The sequence below is a fragment of the Erigeron canadensis genome, chromosome 1 (genome assembly GCF_010389155.1).
Source record: "Erigeron canadensis isolate Cc75 chromosome 1, C_canadensis_v1, whole genome shotgun sequence".
Classification (NCBI taxonomy): Eukaryota; Viridiplantae; Streptophyta; class Magnoliopsida; order Asterales; family Asteraceae; genus Erigeron; species Erigeron canadensis.
Window position 1 is genome coordinate 32,316,660 of NC_057761.1, and position 24,136 is coordinate 32,340,795.

General features: G+C 34.3%; 6 protein-coding genes across 6 annotated transcripts; 3 read left to right on the plus strand and 3 right to left on the minus strand.

The window, feature by feature from the left end:
* Window positions 1-1,356: 1,356 nt before the first annotated feature.
* LOC122585338 (protein FLOWERING LOCUS D) lies at window positions 1,357-5,290 on the plus strand. Its single transcript, XM_043757468.1, has 4 exons — window positions 1,357-3,047; window positions 3,626-4,387; window positions 4,680-4,722; window positions 4,805-5,290. Exons 1-4 carry the CDS (start codon window positions 1,367-1,369, stop codon window positions 5,145-5,147), a joined length of 2,829 nt encoding a protein of 942 aa, XP_043613403.1. The 5' UTR covers window positions 1,357-1,366; the 3' UTR covers window positions 5,148-5,290.
* Window positions 5,291-6,175: 885 nt separating this feature from the next.
* LOC122579655 lies at window positions 6,176-8,364 on the minus strand. Its single transcript, XM_043751872.1, has 2 exons — window positions 8,334-8,364; window positions 6,176-7,236 (listed from the first exon to the last, which is right to left on the minus strand). The coding sequence occupies exons 1-2, from the start codon at window positions 8,339-8,341 to the stop codon at window positions 6,492-6,494; spliced, it is 753 nt and encodes a 250-aa protein (XP_043607807.1). The 5' UTR covers window positions 8,342-8,364; the 3' UTR covers window positions 6,176-6,491.
* Window positions 8,365-10,687: 2,323 nt separating this feature from the next.
* LOC122581059 lies at window positions 10,688-13,063 on the plus strand. Its single transcript, XM_043753202.1, has 8 exons — window positions 10,688-10,894; window positions 11,036-11,109; window positions 11,245-11,286; window positions 11,716-11,757; window positions 11,962-12,045; window positions 12,303-12,390; window positions 12,625-12,722; window positions 12,878-13,063. Exons 1-8 carry the CDS (start codon window positions 10,723-10,725, stop codon window positions 12,896-12,898), a joined length of 621 nt encoding a protein of 206 aa, XP_043609137.1. The 5' UTR covers window positions 10,688-10,722; the 3' UTR covers window positions 12,899-13,063.
* A 975-nt stretch (window positions 13,064-14,038) lies between these two features.
* On the minus strand, window positions 14,039-15,183 carry LOC122585480 (U11/U12 small nuclear ribonucleoprotein 31 kDa protein). Its single transcript, XM_043757608.1, has 3 exons — window positions 14,568-15,183; window positions 14,296-14,522; window positions 14,039-14,128 (listed from the first exon to the last, which is right to left on the minus strand). Exons 1-2 carry the CDS (start codon window positions 15,157-15,159, stop codon window positions 14,323-14,325), a joined length of 792 nt encoding a protein of 263 aa, XP_043613543.1. The 5' UTR covers window positions 15,160-15,183; the 3' UTR covers window positions 14,039-14,128; window positions 14,296-14,322.
* A 1,648-nt stretch (window positions 15,184-16,831) lies between these two features.
* LOC122578141 (heat shock cognate 70 kDa protein-like) lies at window positions 16,832-20,511 on the plus strand. Its single transcript, XM_043750039.1, has 2 exons — window positions 16,832-17,054; window positions 18,860-20,511. Exons 1-2 carry the CDS (start codon window positions 16,832-16,834, stop codon window positions 20,497-20,499), a joined length of 1,863 nt encoding a protein of 620 aa, XP_043605974.1. The 3' UTR covers window positions 20,500-20,511.
* Window positions 20,512-20,971: 460 nt separating this feature from the next.
* LOC122583026 lies at window positions 20,972-23,360 on the minus strand. The gene is made up of 5 exons (XM_043755466.1): window positions 23,321-23,360; window positions 22,113-22,460; window positions 21,786-21,879; window positions 21,515-21,581; window positions 20,972-21,330 (listed from the first exon to the last, which is right to left on the minus strand). Exons 2-5 carry the CDS (start codon window positions 22,330-22,332, stop codon window positions 21,277-21,279), a joined length of 435 nt encoding a protein of 144 aa, XP_043611401.1. The 5' UTR covers window positions 22,333-22,460; window positions 23,321-23,360; the 3' UTR covers window positions 20,972-21,276.
* Window positions 23,361-24,136: the final 776 nt, after the last annotated feature.

The window sequence follows — 24,136 nt, forward strand, 5'->3', positions numbered from 1 at the left end:
CAGATGAAATAGTTTGACCCAAAACCTTGATTATCAGACATGACCGAACCAAACCTTAAAGATATCAAGGTAACTGAAGTGCTCTGTGATTAGACATTTGCATTGTTCTTTCTTTTAAAATACTATTCTTCACAAGTTTGTTAAAAAAGATCTGATCACCAATTCATTCACTCTTTCTGTTGGAGTGTTGGACATTTGTGATGCTATGAAAAATGTTGTATTTGTTTTCATTCTTGTGCCTCAAATATGAAGGTTGGACAATCTCAAATAGGTGTCTCGAAATGATTCTTACGAAATTATGGTTATGACCAACTTTGTAAACAAATCCTAAGTTTATTCAACCTAAATGTTTTATTGCGTGTCTTCAATTTTCACACATAATTGGTGGTTTTGTTGAAGTGACTACAATATAAAGTTATATATATGTCACGAAGTGACAACTTAGATGTGATGTAACAACTTATATAGATGGTGATTAGAAAACTAGTGTGACAAAAATAATTGGTAAAGAAGAAAACTATTATCTGAGCATAGATTTTACAGTTCATTTTCTTTGGTTTTTCTATCAGTAAAAAATTAAATCTTCTTTTCTAGATTTTATATATCTAAAAAAAGTAAGTACCACTCAATGTCTTTTTTCAATGATTTTGAGTTTCAATACTATTATGGTATATGAAGATGTTGAAATGTAGATACTATTATCCCAACCTAATTAAAGAGTGGTTCTATCTAAGATTAAAAAAAAAACCATCGAGTCTTGTAAGACATAAGAATAAAAAAAATTGACCTCTGTCTTTAAAGTCATAGATATTAACCACTCAAGTCAAAAATTTAAAGGGTAAAAAGCGAATACAAATACAACGGTTGGTGACAAAAACCAAAAAATCAAAAAATTTAATATAAGTTGGTGGCAATATTAGTGGCAAATGTTGAAAAAACAAAAGTTTAGTAGCTAAAATTTAAAAGAAAACAAAAATTATTATAGCTAAACTAACTTTAATTGTTATCTCTACTCTCTTACAAAGTAATATGACCTTTTTTATTTTTAGTAATTTCTATATTTGAATTACCAGAATTGCCTTTGACATTTATTTTAATAATTAACATTTTAATCCTTTATCTTTTTAAAGATTTCACTATTATCTTTACATCAACCTACAACATTTGAGACTTGACACCGCCACCACTAGAAATAATACTATCACTGACAATACTAGACTATCGTACCCATTACCGCCGCCACATTATGCGGTTACCATGCTCGTACCCGTATAAAATAATGCAGTGCACATATGAGACAAATTTTTATCTACATGATATATAAACATTATTCTTTAAACTCATAACACAAACAAACACACACATAATGAATCCGGCAACTGAAAACCAACTACCACAAAACACCACTCAAAACCCATTACAATTTACACTCCATCTTCCCCAATCCGACCATAACCCTAACCCTAACAGTAATGTTAACCGATTACTCTCACTCGGCATCCCCCGAAAACGACGTCGTGGCAGACCTTCTTCTAATCAGGTATTCAATCCCAATGCCCCACCCCCCAATAATACTAATAATTTTAATTCTAATTCAAATTCAAACCCTAATAATTTAAATAGTAATAAAATAGATGTATCTGATGAAATAATTGTTATAAATAAAGAAGCTACTTCTGAAGCTTTACTTGCTTTAACTGCTGGTTTCCCTGCTGATATTTTAACTGAACAAGAAATCGATGCCGGCGTTGTCTCGGTTATCGGCGGTATCGAACAGGTTAATTATATATTGATTAGGAATCATATTATTACAAAGTGGAGAGAAAATGTGTTTAATTGGGTTACTAAAGATATGTTTCTTGATGTTGTGCCTTCACATTGTGTTAAATTGTTGGATTCTGCTTATAATTATTTAGTTTCGCACGGTTATATTAATTTCGGAGTGGCACCCGTTATTAAAGATAGGATTTTTAGTTCAGGGAGTGGGGCAGGGAGTGTGATTGTGATTGGGGCGGGGCTATCGGGTTTGGCTGCTGCTAGACAGTTAATGAGTTTTGGGTATAAGGTTACGGTTTTGGAAGGTAGGAAAAGGGCGGGCGGGAGGGTTTATAGTAAGAAAATGGAAGGCGGGAATAGGGTTGCGTTTGCTGATTTGGGAGGGAGTGTTTTGACGGGTACGCATGGGAATCCGTTAGGGATTTTGGCTAGGCAGTTGTCGTATAGCTTACATAAGATTAGGGATAAATGTCCGATTTATAGAGTGGATGGTCAACCGGTTGATTCGGAGGTTGATGGGAAAGTTGAGGTTGCGTTTAATCAGCTTTTGGATAAGGCGAGTAAGCTTAGGCAGTTGATGGGTGAGGTTTCGCAAGATGTTTCGCTTGGTGCTGCGTTGGAGACGTTTTGGCAGATTGATGGTGAACCTTCGAATTTGGAGGAGATGGGTTTGTTTAACTGGCATCTTGCGAATCTGGAGTATGCTAATGCAGGTTTGGTTTCGAGGCTTTCGTTAGCGTTTTGGGATCAAGATGACCCGTATGATATGGGAGGAGACCATTGTTTTCTGCCTGGTGGGAATGTTCGGTTAGTTCAGGCGTTAGCTGAGAACGTGCCTATTCAGTATGAGAAAACGGTTAATGCTATTCGGTATGGTAGTGACGGGGTGCAGGTGGTGGTTGCTGGTGGCCAGGTTTATGAAGGGGATGTTGCTTTGTGTACTGTACCTCTTGGGGTGTTAAAAAGCGGTTCGATTAAGTTTAACCCTGAGCTGCCTCAAAGAAAGCTTGATGGGATAAATAGGCTAGGGTTCGGTTTGCTGAATAAGGTTGCTATGCTTTTTCCTCAGCTATTTTGGGGGAGTGATCTTGACATGTTTGGGCATCTCTCTGAAGATCCTAGCCGCCGTGGTGAGTTCTTTTTGTTCTATAGCTATGCAACTGTAGCTGGTGGTCCAGTTTTGATGGCCTTGGTAGCAGGAGAGGCTGCTCATTCGTTTGAAAGCATGCCACCCACTGATGCTGTCACACGAGTTCTTCAAATTCTTCGAGGTATATATATACTCTTTTGGTAATTTATTTTGTCCTAACTCCTAAGATGGTCAATGTGTAAGTTTAGTTTGATTTTTTTGATAAAAATTGTGGCTTTTCTGTCTATAAAGGTATTTTAAATGTATAAGCATTTCCGTAGTGCTTCTGCTTGTAACTTCTTGACCTTCTAGTTGCAAACTTCATTATGAACACTCTAAAAGCTGGATTTTTGAATCAGAGAGGGAGATTTAGCCCAGTCAAAACGGCTTGCCCTGGTTCATCTGAAACATTGTCATGTTGAACTTAAAAAAAAACAATTTAAATAGTTTGTGGGTTAAATATAATTATAACAATGATAGTATGTGAAATATGTTTATTACAATAGTAATCTAATTTCTTGAATAAAATATATAAACGTTGTACGCATTAAAAGTTAACGGTACATTATCTGACTTTTCTTGAGTCACCTTCTTGACTTATTGACTCGTCAGATGACCTGTTCAGAAATTAATGAGTCTATTCAGCCGCCTCTAACAAATGTATCTATTAAAAAGAATAGCTTTTCACAGATAAAGTGTTTTATTCGTAAATTGATGCAGGTATATACGAACCACAAGGAATCACTGTCCCCGAGCCAATACAAACCATATGCACAAGATGGGGAAGTGATCCCTTCAGTTTAGGCTCATACTCGAACGTTGCAGTGGGTGCATCAGGGGATGATTATGATATCATCGCCGAAAGTGTAGGAGATGGACGACTTTTCTTTGCAGGGGAAGCCACAACAAGGCGGTATCCTGCCACGATGCATGGGGCTTTTCTTAGCGGCTTACGTGAAGCAGCAAATATTGTTCATTATGCTACTAATCGAGCCCTAAGGGCCAAAATTGAAAAAAATCCATCAAAAAATGCACATGCTTGTGCGTCCCTTCTCGCTGATTTATTCAGGGATCCTGATTTGGAGTTCGGAAGTTTTTCTGTTATTTATAAGAAGAAAAACACAAATGATAAATCAATGGCGATTTTACGAGTGGTGTTTAGTGGGTCCATAAAGAAGGCTCAAGAGGGTTCTAGACCGGATCAACAGCATTCTAATAATCTGTTATTTCAACAACTCCAGTCCCATTTTAATCAACAACAAGAACTTCATGTTTACGCGTTGTTATCAAGAGAACAAGTGCTTGAGCTAAGAGAGGTGAAAGGAGGAGATGAGATGAGGTTAAATTATCTTTGTGAAAAGCTTGGAGTGAAGTTGGTTGGAAGAAAAGGTTTGGGACCTGCTGCTGATGAGGTCATTTCTTCAATTAAGGCCGAGAGAAGCAAACGCAAGCCTTCTTTGGCTACATCGACTCTTAAATCTGGTAGGTTTTTAAACTTAAGTGAAAAGTTTCAGAACTTGTTTATCTTCCTAGCATGGAAAGTACATATTATTATACTTGTAACACATTTTGGTTGACTCCTAAACGTGTTTCTAACATGGTGTTTTTCCCATTTTATCGATGAATGGTGTGTTAAGTTTATTAAAATAAAATTGTTACATTATAATGATTTGTCAATTTGAACACTCGTATGCTTTGAACTGGACGTGACCTGTTTCACCCATTTTACATTTAACACAACTAATAAACTAACATTTATTTTTACATTCTTTAGGAACCTTAAAGCCTAAATCGGCCTTGAAGAAAAGATTGGTTAGGTATGCTCGATCTACCTGCAAGTATTTACGTATATCAAACTCTTCACGTGGCTTAATATCTTGCTAACCAATCATGTTACAGAAAGGCGAAGATATTGCGCAACAACAATGGTCCACTCCCTCCTATCAATAGAGAAGGGGTGGTAGTTAAAGCTGTTGGCAGTAACAATGGGTCCAGTGCCTCTCATATTAATCAAGATGTAGAAGTTAATAAAGTAGCTACCAGTAGCGTTGCCTCCAATGGCTCTCCTGATGTGGGTTCAGTGGCCAAATCAGTCGTTAATGGCACTAATGCCTCTATTGTAAATACCGGTTCTGGATCAATAACTGATCTTGCTCCAAGCTTAAATGTGGATTCTGGAGTAACCCAGAACATTTCTTGTTCTAATCCTCCAAATGCTGAGTTAGATGGCAACATGTTGTAGCAGATGATGAGTTTTCTTGCATATAGAGGTACCATAGCCATAGAATGACACATTTTGCATTTGCTGTTTAGGAATTGTAGGTATTTGTAAAACATTGTATACATGTGACCCATTGAGTTTAGATCAACATATCAGTTCATTTAGTTTTGTACCTCGTGAATCTACATTTGCGTTGTATTATGAGTTTGTTATTAGTTAATACCCTTTCGAAACAAGACTTTGGGGGTTTCTCAAGAAAAGAAAGGTTTCTGTTATGTGGATGGAATTATTGAAGTACTTAGATGCATGTCTGTAACAGTATATAGTGCTGTATAAACTTAAAATCAAGGTGACAAGTATTAGATGGATAGATATATTATTGACCTTCTTCTTGTGGATATAGAGTAGAACTAGCAGCATCTGTTCTTTCAAGGGGAAGAAGTGCAAAACAAGTTGCACTCTACTTTTAGATATTCATGCCCCTCTTTGTCTAGGATATAGTAGAAACTTTATCAACTGGTAGCACACAACCAGAATTAAAAAATTTGTAATTCTTGAAGTAAAACAAGATTAGGAACGCAGAATGCTCATTATACAAGTTTACTAAAATCTTATGACTGCAGACAAGATAAAATGTCAATCATGTATTTTCTTAACCCGACTTCATTTTCATTCTGCTGTTTCCACTTCCATGTGTGTGGTGCTCCATCCAGACTTATGCGGGAAAAATTAGCAGCATGCCCCCTCTTTGTCTAGGATGTAGGCAAGACCTAAAAGACTAAATATTTCTTCAAAAGACAAAATCTTGATTATCTGGTGACAAACTAATCATCAAAAGTTGACGGGCATTACATCTCATGATAAGAGCATGGAACTTCAGGCAGTATAGAACTAGCAAAGCAGTTGGCCGAATAGGTTCACAATGAATGAAATAGATATGGGTCGTATGCTAAGTTGTGAATGCCTAAAATTACTTCTTTAATTTGTTTTTGTATTATCTTTCTTGTGAACAACAAACATTTTAAAAACGAATTGCAGAAATTATCAACTTTTGCCAAAGGGGCTCACCTCAAAATTTTGATTTATTTAACTCATTTCAATCCTCAATTCCATCATATCATATGACATGGAAACCCCCTAACGGGAAACACATTCCTAAGTACATACAACACCACATCGGAGTTGTGTAAAGATTCTGGTGGGATTATCACAAACACCATCATACAAGTAGCACTCAAGGTAACGATAACCTCAATCACAACTAATCTGGTTTTTCTGGCTTAAACTTTTCTTGACCTCTTCGAATTATTACAACAATTTTACTTACACATTAGAGGCTTTTCCAAAATCAGTCAAAAGCACTAATTATTCAGTCGTCCCTTCTCTATGTTGATCATCATGAGTATCGTTGCTTCTCAACCATTCTTCAAATCTTGCCTCTTTATCAGCTTTAAATTCATCAAAATTTTCAGAACGTGACAGATTTGATAACAAATCATCAACTGACACATCTTTTTCATGTTGCCCAACTGAACTGTGACTCGATACAGACAGGTCTCCCCCTGCACTTTCTAGATAATCTGTATGCTTGCCATCTTCCACGGAATCAGAGGTATCAACTTGAGTCCACTTAAGAGTAGTCGCCTTTTCTTTTGCTGACTTCAAAACGGACGATAAATAATTACTCGACCTTTCAACATCATAAGTACTCCCCCAAGCAGGACCCCAAGATCCTGACACCGATCTGCTGCTAATCAAACCCTTTTTTGGTTGTTTTGATGACATGATAGCCAAAGATTTTGTGATGTCTTTCAACATATCGTCGACAATTGGAAAGCCACATTCTTTCATGGATCTCACCATTGTAATTGAATCCTCTGTATCTTCTGTGTGTAAACTGATGTCACGAGATTTAGCTACAACATTGTTTCTGAGACTGACAAGGTTTGGGACTGCCTTGTGAGTGTGTTGTTGAACGTAGAAAAGACCCACTGAGGGTTCATTTGCCAAGGATTTTATCATCTTTCCCAACCCTTCTGAGATCTCTACAAAGCCATCTACTGGAGAACATTCATACATCTTGGAGAGAGACGATCGTACCTCATCATCACTGCTCCAAAAAAGGAAGACAAATGTGTATACGTATAAACAATCATGTATTCTGATATTGATAGAATTGCATAGTAAGTGACATGAAGAAAGTTTATCAAACGAGATGTATGTATATCTAAATCAGTGGCCTAATTACTACAATAAACTGAAATCTTCTTAATCACGAATTACAAAGTTAAAATCTCAAAAGTTGTCATCTTTCAACGAAGAGTCAAGCATATCTAGGGATGTTGGACAATGTTTTAACTAACTATGTTTGGGCTTACGATGAAACCCATCTCAATAAAAAAAAAAAAAAAAGATAAAAACTTGATGATGGAAACTGGTACAAAGTGACGCCATAGCTGGAAATTATAATACTATTATTTCGCAACGACATGCTCTTATAGCTGAATTGCCTAGGACATTTAGGGCCCCAAACCAATATGATAAATGAATGTACAAATGTCTATTTGCTCAACCAATGCAACACATTTCTTAAAGTTCTACTATTGAACCATAAAACCACCTAAATTACATATATCTCTACATAGATATCACCACAAAACCCTAAATAGGAAACAAGGCTTCCAGGTTTTGAGGACCCTGTTTGCAAATTGGTGGTTTCAATGCAGATAATCATTTCTTTATCAAATGGTTTACCAGAAAATCAACCATTTCGACAGGCTGCATACATTGCCAAAAACACATAACAAGACAATATACCGCAAAACGCAATCATAAAAGTGGCTTGTTTTCATTCGGCTTAAGCGCATCTTTTGTGGCCTACTATCTGACTTATAAGCTTAGAAAAACACAAGTATCATAAGTCTCGATATACGCGCTCATCGAGTATAAGCCAAACTCAAATTAGCCAAAATAAGCTAAGTTAAGCCTAAGCTAAATACTACCAAATAACTCCTAATGAATCTTGGACTAGTAGCATATACATATATAAAATATATTCATATTTTATATGTATCTCATGAATTACACAATATCTTTCTACAACTATATCATTCAAAATAAACCCAGAAAGAAAAATATAAACTTTATTTGAAAAATGTTGATAAGATTAATAAACTAAAAAAATAATAATAACATAAAAAATCTTACTTGAACATAGATCGTTGACAAAAACAAAAGTCAAAATAGAGAGTGAAATGGGAGTTTGCAGTGCGCGGAGTTAATTGAGTTTGGAAAATCGAAGATCATTCATTTTGGCTTTCTGCAATCAATTTTGGTGGGTTTGGTGGGTAGGGTGGTACTGGGTGGGGCAATGTTGGGGAAAGAATTAATCCAAAGGTTAGATAGAATTGCACGCATCAATATTTCTTCTTCCTTTTTTTTTTTTATTTTTATTTTTTTAACTATGTTTAGGAATAGTTTAAAAATTATCAAAAAAAATTAAATTAAAAAAATGAATTTACAAACATCAAATTATCAAATAAATTAAAATTTAAAATAGAATTTCTATACTACTTTATATAAATAAAAAAAAAACAATCCTCAGACACTTATTTTTTAAACACTTTTTTTTAAAAGAACCCATATTTGTACCACGTATCTTTGATAATGTACCACACTGTCCAACTGATATAGCAGACAGTACAAACATATGATGCGTAGTAGTGGTAGATGGATAAATAAGTGTCGTACGATTATCATTTCCCTTTTTTTAATCCCAAAATACCCTCTTGGTTTACTTCTAATTTTTATGTGAAGTTGTTAAAATTAATTGTACTAATTTACTGAAATTATCAATTGACGTCACTACCACCGCCGTTGCCAATTGCCACAACCACTGCCATTGCCGTCAATCACTGCCGCCAACCACCAATAGCCTCCACCGTCACCACCATCACCAATCACTGTCGTCATTACATTGCTACCGTCGCACGCCACCATCACCCATCACCGCAAAACTTTCGTAACTATTAAACTAACATATAACGCGTGTAAATGGACTATAAATATATGTATTAAACTCTTAAGATTCACTTATTAATTGGAAAATTATCAAATATCAATTCCTTGTACAGTAGAACCTCTATAATTTAATACTCGATAAATTAATAACCTCGATAAAATTAATAATTTGTCCGGTCCCAACTTGGGACCAGTATAATATTGGACCCCAATCAATAAAATAATAAGATAACAACTTTTTTGGAACCCCAATATAAATATATTAGTCCCAATAAAAATATAAATTAATAAATTCTTAAATATTTCAAAATTCTAACATTGTCTAAACAATGAATCTATAGTCACTTGTTTTTTTTAACTTGGAATCTATATTGAGTTCATCTTTAAATTTTCTCATTGCATTTAAGAGTTAAGCATTGTCTTCTCGTATGGTAACAAAAAGTTGTGGAATGTTGTTGCCGATGATCTCTTGAGAGCTTTTGATATTGTAGTTTGGCTAACTTTCTGATCGAACGTTTTGTCAACCCACAACACCAAATCTTGTTAAGTACGCCCTTGATGATCTCTCTTATACTTGCATAACATTTTTCTTTGTTGATTTGTCATGATTGATTTCTTTACACCTTTTAGTTTAGAAGGCATAGTTGATGTGACTTTAAAATTTACCCTTGGGCATTTTATAGTGACAAATCTAGAATGATGTACATTAAACTATCTTTAATTTAAAAACAATGAACTTGACAAGTTCATTCAATTTAATGTGTGAACATAAATTGAAAATGGAAAATAAAAAGGGAAAATTTGAAAGTCATATATGGACATCTTTAAATTAATAATTTATTAATTTATCGATATAATAATATCTCGATAAGTTTATAAAAAACCTCGGTCCCAACATTATTAATTTATAGAGGTTTTACTGTATAGGCATATACTATATAACTTTCAGTTTCAGATCAACTATTTTATATCCAAAATTAATTTTATTTTCACTTTTAATCCATTTCTATATGATGTTTTTTTTAAGACTTATATTTAGTTTTTTTACCCTTTTCTAAACACACAAAAAGACATGAATGCAATGAAGCGCGGAGAAAAATAGCCACGTTCTCTAACGTTATATTCTTGAGTTCAACTTGATAAGAAAAGAAATGATATGATACGATAAGAAGAGATGAGATGAGATAATATCCGTCCAAATCATCCCAATAATGAAAGGAAAAGTTTTTAAACAAAAACAACTAAAGTTTCCTTTCAATTCATATCAAATCATTTCCTTTCCAACCTTAAAAAAAAACCTCAAGAACCCAACTTATTTTAAAATCACTTGGATTCTTTTCTCTTCCTTCCTTACAAAAACTCAAGAACACAATGTAAGGACTAAGATGGTAAGTTTTAACTTTTAATGTTGAAACGAGTAAATATCAGGTAGTCTAATACAAGATCCCTCATTTGACACCTAAAACAAAATAGGAGGATCAAAAGTGAAAAATCTGACAAAAGAACCCATCACACATGATAAAGCCATAGCCAAAGGATAGAAAGAAGATATGATGATCACCTTCCTTCATCTCAAATGGCTTCTTCTGCTTTCATGACCAGTAGCAAGGTCTACTTGACCCAATCTAAACATACAAATCTTTCAACCCCATTGACTGTTTTCAAGTTTTCATCATCATTTCAACCTCAAACCACACCTACTCACAATGGACTGAAGCTCAGACACCTCCTCAAAGCAGCTCCTGAAGGTTTGACATATACTACTTATTGCTGCAGTGCTATTCTGGATTCTTAAGAAAATTTGATATATGTATGTATATATATGCTTTGGTTCTAAACTTTTCCGTGCAGTATCAGTCATTTTGCTTAAATTTTGATATTTTGTATAGAACCAGTGTCTGAGTTGATGGAAGATTCTAAGTTTGTTCCATTAAATCCTGATGATCCTACTTTTGGTCCACCAGTAAGTTGTGGTTAGTTCCATACCAGTCATTTAAAATTTAAAGAACGTTTGAATTTGCTTCCAGTGACAAGTAGTCAATATGGACGTTTAGTGAGTAGTATAAGGATTAAGGAATGTGTAATCTTGTATTTGCAGGCTTTGTTATTGATTGGTTTTCAAGTCGATGAAGTTGTGCAGGTAACTTGAATGGATCAATCTTCTTTCAATTGTTCTTTTTATGCGGAGATAGAAATTAAATCGGTCGTTGATCATATCTTTAGTACGAAAGCAGATTAACATTTTGGTCAGAATTTGAGCAACTACTTATAAACTCATTTAACATGTTTATCTCATCAATAACAACAGAGTCTGTTCTCTTGTGTCGATTTGAAGGAATACATTCTCATATCTAAAAAGTTACTGATAAAACATACACGCCTTTGTTTTTCACTTTTCTTACAGTGCCCTGAGACTTGAAGGTTTGTCTTTGTAGGCTTTCATCTTATAGGTTCAATCTCCATGTTCTGGGGATAACTGGAGATGGAAGTATGGAACTGAGAAAATAATAAAAGACAACCTAAAAGTCTAAAATCGTATGTAACCTGATAACACATTTTGTTGTTGCAGGTACAGAAGTTTTTGAAAGAGCTGGAAGGTGAATTCCTAGAGGTACTATGTCATATCAAAGTTCTTCATTTTCTGAATATACAGCCTAAAATTACCTTTATCAGACTTATAGTCCATAGTTAAGCTAATTTGGCACCGAGAAGTCAAATGTCAAACTTCTTTTGGGACACAGAGAATCTGGATAATCTGTTTGTTATACGATTCATCTATGTTTGATCAACACTAGAAACTTGCGTGTTTAACTAGGTTATCTTTTGCACTGAAGACATGTTGACGGGCTCTCTCTGGGAAGCTATAAATACCAAACAGCCAAATCTTGAAGCTTCCAAGGTTTGTCTACTACCCATCATATGAATGCACTATCGTTGATAACTGCTGTGACGCTTCTCAGAAAAAAGAAAGAAAAAAACATATATCAAGTGATAGAGATAAAGAAACAATGTGTCATTTAAAACATTGTCAGCAAAATGACATGATACAAATAAGTTGTGTTGCATCCTTGCATCATATTAACAACCTTGTGATGCTGCTTCTGTTACTGTTGAAGTTTATTGTACTTGACAATCGATACAAATTGTACTTTTCAGATTGCAAAATCGTTACCACGGATCTGCTTTTTATCTGGTCTTACAGGAGAGGAGATGATGATGTTCATTGATGCTTTTCCAGAATCTGGTAAAATTCAGCCCATTTGGGATAAATTATAAATGTGCAGTATTTGTGTAAATACTTTCCTTTCTAAAAAGTTCGCATTTGAATTTTCGGGTCAAATCTGTTGGTATTAATCTGGATATCTTCGACTTAAAATCATCAATTTTATTTGGTTCGCAAATGGTAGTTGTAAATAAAAACACTTCAAACAACATCGAAAAAAATTTGCATTGCTTATGTTGTTCTGAATGTACACAGGATTATCAGGAGCAGTGTTTGCAGCTGTTGTACCCAACAGTGCCGATAAACCATTACTAGAGGTTATAGAAGAGATAATGGGAGATCATGAGATGATGGTAAATACTTATATCTGCACTTAAATTGATATATTATTATTTTTCTACATTCTTCGATCCCTAATTACCAGACTCATAATTTACGTTCTAACGGAAAAAAGTTTGTGTTTTATTGTTGTGTTTGGATGTTCTAATACATTTGTTGTATTATGCAGAAATCACGAGAAACAAGCTAAAGATATACTATATAGAGATATATTGGCGTTTAATTACGTATTGTGTACCATGTAATTAAAAGAACCTAATAAGAGTTGGGTCAGAGTCATCCAACATTAACTAGTTGTGGTTTTCAATATTACAATATCTGTTGAAAACTTGAAATGATGACAAATTCAAAACAATTGTACGAGCAAGCATATACTCTTTGACTTTATGATGAGGCAGAATCTTCTTATCTAAAGGTGAAATCACTTGGTGATTAAGAACTGCGATGTGTTAGAAGTGGCAAAATGGGCGGGTCAGGCGAGTTCCATAACCAATAGTGGTTTTCAACATAATAATATCTGAGTAATGGATCTGTCAAATTTACAAAAGTTGCAAGTGCAAATAGATACTTGTTGAACACCTTTACCACGAGGAGAATTCTTTTATCTATAGATATATTCAACCTGATGATTTGGAAATAAATTTAAAGGTCAAGGTGGCAATATGGGTTGGTGGACAGTTTCTGCAATTGAAAATGAGTTCATGTTAAAACAGGGTATGCAGGGTTTGGGTTGTCTCTCAAACACTCTTGGCATTTAAAGTTTCCATATTATATTACTTAAATTATTAGAGAAATTTCCAGATAGAAAAATTGTGGAGCATGTATGCTTTAAAAGTAGACTTTGAGCAACTTTCAAAGTGTTTAATTTGCTGGTTCTACTTAGGCTAAATATTTGTATGATGTAACATGTTAGAAATAAAACATAACATCTACTTTGTGTGTTTGCAGCAGACCGCCTACCCACAGATTATAGTGGCAACATGAATATTCGTATGATGTAACATGTTAGAAATAAAACATAACATCTACTTAGGCTAAATATTCGTATGATGTAACATGTTAGAAATAAAACATAACATCTACTTCGTATATAAGTAAATGTGTTTTTGTGTTTGCAGCAGACCGCCTACCCACAGATTATAGTGGCAACGTGAAAATCTTATGCTATGAGCTTTTACATATTGAAACAGATTCAACAGAAGTATGTACTCTTGATATAATGGAAGATCCTGAAGTAACACTTAAAACAAACAGTCTTGACATACTAAATTCATTTAAGACCATCATGCATAACTGAAAAAAGATTACATGAAGCACTTGAAAGTTGAAAGACTAACTAGTCAGCAGCAACGTCTGTGCAGTCAAGACTCCACAGTCTCCACTTTGTCCAGATTCCCTCGAGGGACATCTATATTTACACCTAAAATTAAGAGAAATTTGATTTACTTTTAACACAACACTGTGAATCAAAATGCAGTACACAGAGTTACTAGTAGATATATCATGAAATGAGTGCCTAACGGTACATTCTACAAAAATCGCAAGCCCTATTACATTAATCATGAAACAGAACGAAAAAAACCGTACCTTTATATCTCTGCCTTGGTCTTTAAATCAATCCTCTTTGTCACTCTCGTCACTAAAATAACTCGTTTTCTTCATCTTTTCTCTCTTCCCTTTCTTCCGACTTCCATCTCCACGACTACCATCTCCACCACCTAACAACCTCTCATCAGCTTCATTATCCACAACCGACGCCCAATTATCATCTTCAAACACCTCATCACCACCACCATCATCATCACCATCATCCTCTCCACCCCACTCCTCCTTGTTCTTAAACCTTCCAAATCCACCACCCCGGCCGCCACCACCACCACCACCATCGTCACCGTCTCTCCGTCCTTTTTTAGGCTGCGGCCGTTCCCTCTTCCCAAACTTATTTCTCGGACACTCATATGACAAATGCCCACCTTCACCACACTCATAACACCTACTCTTATCCTTATAAACCCTCTTCTTAATAAACTCCGTCGCCCTCCCGTTATCCGCAGCTATACTCGCCCTCAACGTCCGTCCATTCAACACCTTCCCATCAATCCCTTTCACCGCCTTCACGGCATCCTCTCGTCCCACAAACAACACAAAGGCTACACCTTTACTCTCTCTACTTACCTTATCTCTCAATATAGTCACCTTAGCTACTTTACCAAATGTTGAAAATATCGTAAACACATCCGAATTCGTTAACCCGTAATCTAAGTTGCTTACGTAAACCGTCGATTTCGACGGGGCTAGTCCCCCACTCCCACCCCCACTCGAACTGGGTTTCCTTAAATTTAAGGTTTTGTCAGACGATGAAGAAGGTTGTTGTTGTTGTTGGGGAGTTGTTACAGATGAATAACGATAATAAAATGTTTCATCTTCATCATCATCACTATATCTACCCATTTATTTTATTTTTATATATGTTACATAAACTCTATATATATTTTTGTATTATATATATATATATATATTGAATAATAAAAGAATTGAAATGTGTTATATCTTCTTACTTGAATTGAATTGAATTGAATTGAATATAGGCGTAGAAGATTGCTGAAAATTTGAGGCTGAATTTGCAGAAAAACTTAACCCTAAAGTGAAACCCAGGATTAAAAATTTGCCACGGAAGTTTCTTGAAATTGCATATTGACCACGAATGTTTCTTGAAATTGCATATTGACCACGAATGTTTCTATTGCTTAAAAAACTTCAGATATATAGTTCAAGTTTGAAGTTTGACTTGTGTGGAAACTTACGAGCTCTCGGTTAGCTATAATTAATGAATGTTTATCATACTTACTAGTAAAATGCAGGTGTCGTGTTACGGGGTTTCAATTGTCATATTGAAATACTTGCGTTATTTAGTGTATTTGAATTTGAACCTTTAAATGTCTAAGTAAAAATCAATATATCATTAATAGGTTCGTTTCATTTATATTTAAGGACGGAAACACATTAGCTTTGATATTGTGCGTTGCAGGGTTTTAACTTCGTGCCATGCAGGTGAGTTGTTATTCGTCATTCATTCTACATTAATAAGAGGAGTATACTTGTTTTTATACTAGTATTATTATCTACGGATTATTTTTATATATCTTATTATCAATTTTTATTTATGTATGTATATAAATTTTGTTGTACCAGATCAAGTCTAAAATTTGCATCCTTTGTAATTCATGATTAGTATACATGTTCATGAAATCCTTTATTGTCTTCAAGTTCTAAAATAATTCTTATTTTATAATCATAATAATTAGTAATGATTATGATAATTATTATTTAATCTAATTATCTAACTATTATATATGATTTTTTAATGTTTGAACACTAATTCATAGTTATGATTTGAAAGGTACTAGATTTAGACCCGTGTCAAATACACGAATTATTTATGGTCGACAACTAAAGATAAAACTAAATATATGTACTTCTAAGAAAAATGTAAATAAAGAAACCAGTGAATTCAAATATAAAGAATGTAATTAAAATTATGAAAGAACTAAATTCAAGTATATACATGCAATAATGTAAAACTGAAAAATTAATATAATGAAAAAGTATTATAGATATAAAAAAAACAAAATTTAATTGCTATATACGTACTGATAAGAATGTAGGTATCAATAGTAATCCTAACTAAATGTTAAGATTCATACTTTCGTACTTGGAAACCTTTAACCGATCGATCCCTATTACTTTATTATAGAAGATTAAGATTTGCGTACCAATCGTAATCCGATTCATTGTGATTAAAATTGATCTAACTTTTAATATAGCTACAATTTAGGAAGAAAATCATATATAGTAAATATTTAGGAAGATCAAATATTATATGGTTTATTAGTTGACATAAGTATAAGTATATTAATTACAACAATAAAGATATATCTATATCTATATTCATATATAAAATCTAGAGTTTTATTAATGTACGTCAAATATTACATATATATCTCTTAGAGTTAAGTTATATCTGTATTTATCAATCTTTTAATGTCAAGGTTAATCAAAGTTTGCATTATATATAAAAAATCTAATAATAAAACTCACAACTAATTACTCCATCTTGAAAGTAATGGAGGACGGAAAACAAAAGGAGGGGGAGGTAGCGATCGGCATTGACCTAGGAACAACATATTCGTGTGTTGCTGTTTGGAAGAATGGTCGTGTTGAAATCGTACCCAACGATCAAGGCAACCGAACCACACCGTCTTGTGTTGCTTTTCATGACTCGGAACGTCTCATTGGTGATGGCGCCAAGAATAAACTTGCGACCAACCCTTGTAACACTATTTTTGGTTAGTACGATTATAATAACGGATAACTAAATTTGCTTATGTAGTTAGATGTTTCTCCTCTTACAATTTTTATAATATATACATTTTATAGTTTATTGTGAATGTTGGTATTTGTATTTATCGTAATCAGTTGAAGATGGATGGATATATTATAAAACAAATTTATTTTTTTACAGCGCGTTTAAATGTGGAAAATGTTTTTAGTTTTCGATTTCTAATTTCCTAGAAAATGGAATGAGTTATCTTTTTCTAAAAAACAAATAAAAAATAAATGAAGATTTTAAAAACGTGTTCAAAACTAGAAAATGTTATCTTCATTTTCCATATAAAAATACATATTATAATATACTTGGTTAAGTGGGAGGTTGAAGATGGAGAGGGGGTGGGGGTGTCGGGCAGGGGATGTAGGGGGATTATTAATATAATATGAGGTTTTTTAAATTTATAAAATGAAAAGCGAAAACAATAAAAAAGTGTTTTCAAGTTTTCTATAGTGGAAAACAATGTTTGCTTTTTTTTTGGAAAACAATGTTTGTTGTTTTCTTGGAAAACATTTTTGGAAAACTAAGATTTGAATGCGTTTTCTGTTTTTTCATGTTTTAATAGAAAATGAAATGGAAAACAAGGGGTGTATTCTCGAGCAGTAAGTTTTTAACTTTTAACAGTTCATCAAACCATATTACATCAATAATTTACACTACTGTTGTCACCATCACCAATCGCCGCCACAACCACCCCCACCAGCACCCACTTGTCACTGCCACCACGGTGGCTTAGCCACACTATACCTGCAGGAAGGCCAAGGCTCACCCTACAAACCTCATATGGCCCATCCTACTTTTGAAATTTCATAACTTTAACGGGCAATTGCGTTCAGTAGTCTTGAATATTGAAAAAAGTTATAAAAAGAGTAAAAGACCAATAATGCCATATTTATTTTAGTTAAGTTTGAGTCTTAGAGTGTTTGACACTGATAGTTATACATACTCCATGTTCGAATGTTTTTCCCTTTTTTTACATGCATTTATTTTTTTCCTGTTGTTCTTATTTAAATTATTATGGACTTACATTAATTAATTCTTTAATTTTTAAGGGCAATTATAAAAGACTTTTGTAATTTATAATCAAGAATTAAATGTTTGGAAAAAAAAAGTTTATATCTAAAGATTGGTTATTCAATAAATACTTGCTACTATTTTCTATTAATTGAATAAAAAGTTGTTTTATGTATGTTTTTTGTTGTTATTTAGCAACAATTTTCATGTTTTGTTGTATGCCTTTCTTATTATGATTTATCGGTAGTTTTTTATGTTGTTGTTTTTCTTATATTGTTGTTTTAAGTAGTTTGGTAAAGTAAAAATAAAATAAAATTGGCCCTCCCTAACTCAAAACACTGGCTTCGCCACCACCGCACGCTACCATTACCGCTACCTGTCACCTTCATTCCTCCACCATCGCCGCCGCCATCACACCGCCACATCGTGTGGGTATTCTTCTAGTTGAATATTCTTTATTATTATGTTTCGACCCACAATCCAACCTGGAAAATCGGGTTAGGATGTTTCAGGTAGAATAGAATAGTTTGGGTTACCGGGTTAACCTATTATCCCAAGTTGACTCACCAAAAATAGTAAGTTGGTGTATATGTGTTTAGAAAAACTCATTTCAAGGACTCAATTAGCTAGTTTCCGTTTGGTGGTTAACAATTTCTTTGAGGGTAGTTTAATGCAGTAATTTTGTTTTCATATGGACGTATTGTTTATTTTCCTGTCTAGCTGTTGCTTTAACTAAAATTGGATTTACAGATACTAAAAGGCTGATTGGAAGAAAATTCAGTGATCCTCAAGTTCAAGAAGACATGAAGCTGTGGCCTTTTAGGGTCATAAAAGGCGGCTCTGCGGACAAACCAAAGATTGTTGTCACCTACAGAGGTCAAGAGAAGGAATTTTTGGCAGAAGAAATTTCATCTATGATTCTTGGCAAGATGAAAGAATCTGCTGAGGCATATCTTGGGAAAGCCGTGAAAAATGCCGTGGTAACAGCCCCAGCTTACTTTAATGAGTTACAACTTCAAGCAACAAAGGATGCTGGTGCAATTGCAGGATTAAATGTCATTCGCATAATAAGCGAGCCTACAGCAGCTGCAATTGCGTATGGTCTAGACAATAAGTCTGATATAATCGGCAACATGAATTTGCTCATCTTTGATCTGGGTGGTGGAACCTTTGATGTCTCTATAATGAATGTTGCTGAAAAGGGTGCTTTTGAGGTGAAAGCTGTTGCGGGTGACACTCATTTGGGAGGTCAAGATTTTGACAACCGTATGGTGGAACATTGTGTTTCGGAATTTAATAGGAAATGGAATAAGGACTTGACTAAGAACCAAAAAGCATTGGGGAGGTTGAGACGTGCTTGTGAGAAAGCCAAAAGGATCCTTTCATCCAATACTCAGACCTCAATCGAAGTAGATTGCTTGCATGATGGGATTGATTTTTGTATGAAATTCAGTCGAGCTAAATTTGAAGAGCTCAACATTGATTCTTTCACTAAGTGCATTGAGACTGTGGAGACATGTTTAAGTGACGCTAAGATGGAGAAATCACGTGTAAACAAGGTGATTCTTGTTGGTGGCTCAACAAGGATACCGAAGGTCCAACATATGTTGCAGGAGTATTTTGATGGCAAAGAGTTATGCAAGAGCGTGAACCCTGATGAAGCTGTTGCATATGGTGCAGCCCTTATGGCTGCAAACTTAAGTGGTAATGCCGTTCAAAACTTGGTACTCTCAGATGTTACTCCTTTGTCACTGGGTGTCGATGTAAAGGGAGGCATAATGAATGTTGTGATTCCACGTAACACTTCAATACCTACAAGTAATTCCAGAACTTACCATACATCTGAGGATAACCAATCTGTTATATCTGTCATGGTATATCAAGGTGAAAGAGCCAGATGTACCGATAACTATTTCTTAGGAGGTATCACATTTTCTGGAATACCACCTGCCCCCAAAGGTGTCGAGAAAGTTTTGGTATGCTTTGAAATAGATGCTAATGGTATACTTACAGTTACTGCCGGTATAATATCTACCGGTAAGATGGAGAAACTCACCATAACGGACCAGAATGGACGTCTCTCTAAGGATCAAATCGAGAAGATGGTAAATGATGCTCAGAGGTACAAGTTTGAGGACCAACAATTCAAGAAGAAAGTGGATGCATATAATGATTTGGAGGACTGCTTGTACAATATGAAGAATAAGATAAAAAATAATAGTAATACTAAGATCAAGAAGAAGAAGGTGATCAACACCGACACCCTGAAGCTAATCGAGAACACCATTGCTAAAACAACCAAGTGGGTTGAACACAACCAAGCTGCATCGCTTTCCGAGCTTCAGCTCAAAAAGGCACACCTAGAATTTGTTTGCAAGCCCCTGCTTTAGGTCTCGATCAGATTATGGTCAAGGAACATTGGGATCTTGATTAAGCTTCTGTTTATCTTTTGATTCCATACTTTTTGCTTTTTTGCTTTTATGTCTTTTTTGCTTAATGGATTGATTATGTACCCCGTTTGCACTTGATCCCACGTAATGATTCTGTCCTTTTCTTTTTGCTTAAGGGTTTGTGTATCCATTTCTACCTGTATTAAGATTCACATGTACGGATCTTAAATAGATCAGAATACTAATGTGTTACCTTGCATAAATTCATTGGAGTCCATAGAAACGTGACATTCTTACTGAATTAAGGTTAATTCCTAGTGGTTAGAATAGTCGGTAACTTGAACAATCCAACTAAGTGAATCATATCTTTTTGTGATTTACCGATTTGTTAATATACAGAGTAATAAGATAGTTGTCACAGATAAGCAAAGCGTACAATATAACACAGAGAACACACCAGAAAGCACATAAGTAAACAAAAGATCAGCAAAAGTTTACTATAAAGACGTGTAACCGTGTTACAAACCTACTTGTTGGTTCTTTGTAAGCTCTAGAAACTAGAAAACCCATATTTATGCTAGCTAAAAACTTACAATTTACCAAGATATAAAAATCATCAAAAGATCAAAGAAACTGACACTCATTTAAGTTTATTCAATCAATAATCAGCTCATTGGGTTATAAAACTGAACATCGACTAAATTTGTGAGCTGCAATGCTATACACATTCTGATGAGTACAATTCTTCTACTGGAACAATGCGTTCTGACTGATGATCTAATCATACAGGCCCTCATCAAGCCATATATCCACCAAGAAGTCTACCATTTCCTGCAACAATCATTAAATGTTTAATTAGATCGCCTGGTTAACAAAAACGTTGACCTTTGAAAGTCAATTTCGATCCATTGATACTTCGATTTAATTGGTTAAAAAGTTGATTCAGATGAAAATGGGCTTGAAGGAGTCAATCAGGTCAAAAGATAGCAAACACCAAGGGTCAAATAATATTTACCGGTAAAGGGATTGGCTCAGGAAAACGGTCATTGTTTGAAAGCAGATCCTCGTAAGTTGTTGACCAGCTACAATACAAATTCAACAATAACGTTTAGTGAGCAAATCAGTGTTTGAATATCTAGAGCAAACATTTTAACTTCTGAGATCAAGTGAACAAGCATTCAACTCTAGAAATGAGATAGTTTCTTTAGAACGACAACATAAATTGCATAGTAACATTCAGCTTCATAATATAATCTCAATTCATTTTGTTATAATTACAACAAAACCTTATGACTGGATCTTCGGGAGTTCTTGCTCTTCGTGATCTCGGAGATTTATCTCCGACCCATTTTCTTCTGCCCTCATTCCAAGCAATCATTCCTACAAAACCATGACATCAATGTATATAGATCAACATATTTGTACACATCACCCGCAATAACAACAATAACCACCAAGCTATAGTGATGACCAAATTTCACAAATCTGTTAATACTTCATGACCCAAACCCATTTTGACCTTACCCAAGCCGTCCACCTTGCCACCTCGAGTAATACTATAACTGGCCCACATCAGTGCATTGATGTTATCAAGCATATAGTAGAACTCTTACCATGGTTTATAAAAGTCGTCGTGTTACTGCCATTGTTTTCTGGATGCTTCCTTGCTTCATTTTCAGGCTCTGAAATTTCTAAGGGCCTCTTCTCATGTAATCGGGAACTTCCAGGATTGACGTCCATCATCAAAAGATTGTTGGCCCGTGAACTAGTAGCGTCAACTTCCATCCTCATTATATTGTTGGTCCGTGAACTTGAAGTTTCAACTTGCATCATGTTTACAGTTAAAGATTATATTATTCACCCAGACAGGCACGTTTTCTGAAACAATTTGTGTAATTCAATTACTAGTCAATACTGCATTATATAGCTATGCAAGGCTTTCTTCACACACACCCATAAATCTGCACAAGGAACATGTACAATGTAAGCAACATCACATAACCCGAAATCCAAGAAACAGGGCCGCCTATTTCCATTATCAGCAAGTAACCATCCAAATAAAAAAAACAAAATCAAATCTTTACTTCTTCTTACATCAACCAAAAGAGAACTGTAATCAAATCTTTACTTCTAATTACAACATACATAGGAGACCTACTAATGCTTCAATATAAGGCAAAAACGCGACATAATTTACTTCCCTACTCGCGAAGGGCAAACATTCATCCCTAAACATCTATTCCACAAAATCTATCACCGTTTTAAGTACACACGGAGTTAGACCATACACGTTTGATATTAGCTATAAGAAATTGATATGTACACATAAAAATTAGCCATACGCGAAGACGACGGCTTCATGCCTTACACATTTGTACACTGTTGACTATGTATATCTAAAATACCTAAACCTATCAAGATCCAAATTTTTACAATTTTTATAACCTTGAACTCCATTATCATAAATCTCAAACTATAGTATTATCTACTTTTCATGTAAGTGTGTGTGTATATATATATATATATATCTATATATATATACATATATAGTATTATATAGGCTATTTCATGCTTCTAATCTAACTAATTATATGCAGAGCTACACAAAATTAATACCAATTTGTCTTATAAAAAAATATATATACATTGCATAAATATTATGTCTATGTTTCATAACAAGCTAAGCATAACTAACAAATAAAACCATAAAATAATAGTAAAATAAATATAAATATAATAAATAAAAACTAAAATAAATAATAAATAAAAACTAAAAAATAAATAAAAGAGAGAGAGAAAGAAAGAGAGTAGGTGTGTGTACCTTGTTCAGGAAATGCAAAGATTGCAAAAAGAGAGAAAAAGTTTCCAATAGACACAAGGGGCTTTATATAGACTTTATTTTTTTTGTCATTTTTGATTTAATTTAATAAATTAATATTTATTGCCTTCTGTCAATTTTCTTGCTGTGTACGTCTTTTTCGACTAATGGTCATATTCGGGGCCCCTTACGTGGATCCTGTCTGGATATAGCAAGCTTAATTGTATTTTATTGACCTAAATAACGAATATGCCCTCGGGATTAAGGTTTGAGAATTTGGTAGATGAGGTTACTTTGGACAATTTAAGACATGACAACAGCCTTGCACCTTCCTTTGGAAAATGACTCGGCCTTTTGTTTTGTTTTCATTTTTTTGTTGGCACGTTTTTTTCCTGAAAGAAAATAAATTTGAGTTTTGGTAACAAATCTAGATTGAATATCTATTACTCGTAGAAAACTAGTTTTCAGCCTCCTTATACGGATATTATTAAAATGAGGATTGCTATAATGACAAACATTTTTACCTACTTTTCTTTACAAACTTACGTGTAAGATTATCTGGCTCATCCACGTCATTTCAAATCACCAAATGAGGTTAATTAACTGAGATCACTTATTAACCTTAGTTAAAAACTCTAGTAATTAATACCCCCTCTTCCAGTCTAGAATATTACGTAAAATAACGTCTTTTTAATTCTAACTTCTTCCTGTAACACCATTTTCTTCTCTACAAATACATGATGACTTATTACGACATTTTGATCAAGAGCTATTATTACAACTTCATGTAGGATCCATGCTTAGTCTAATCCAACAAAT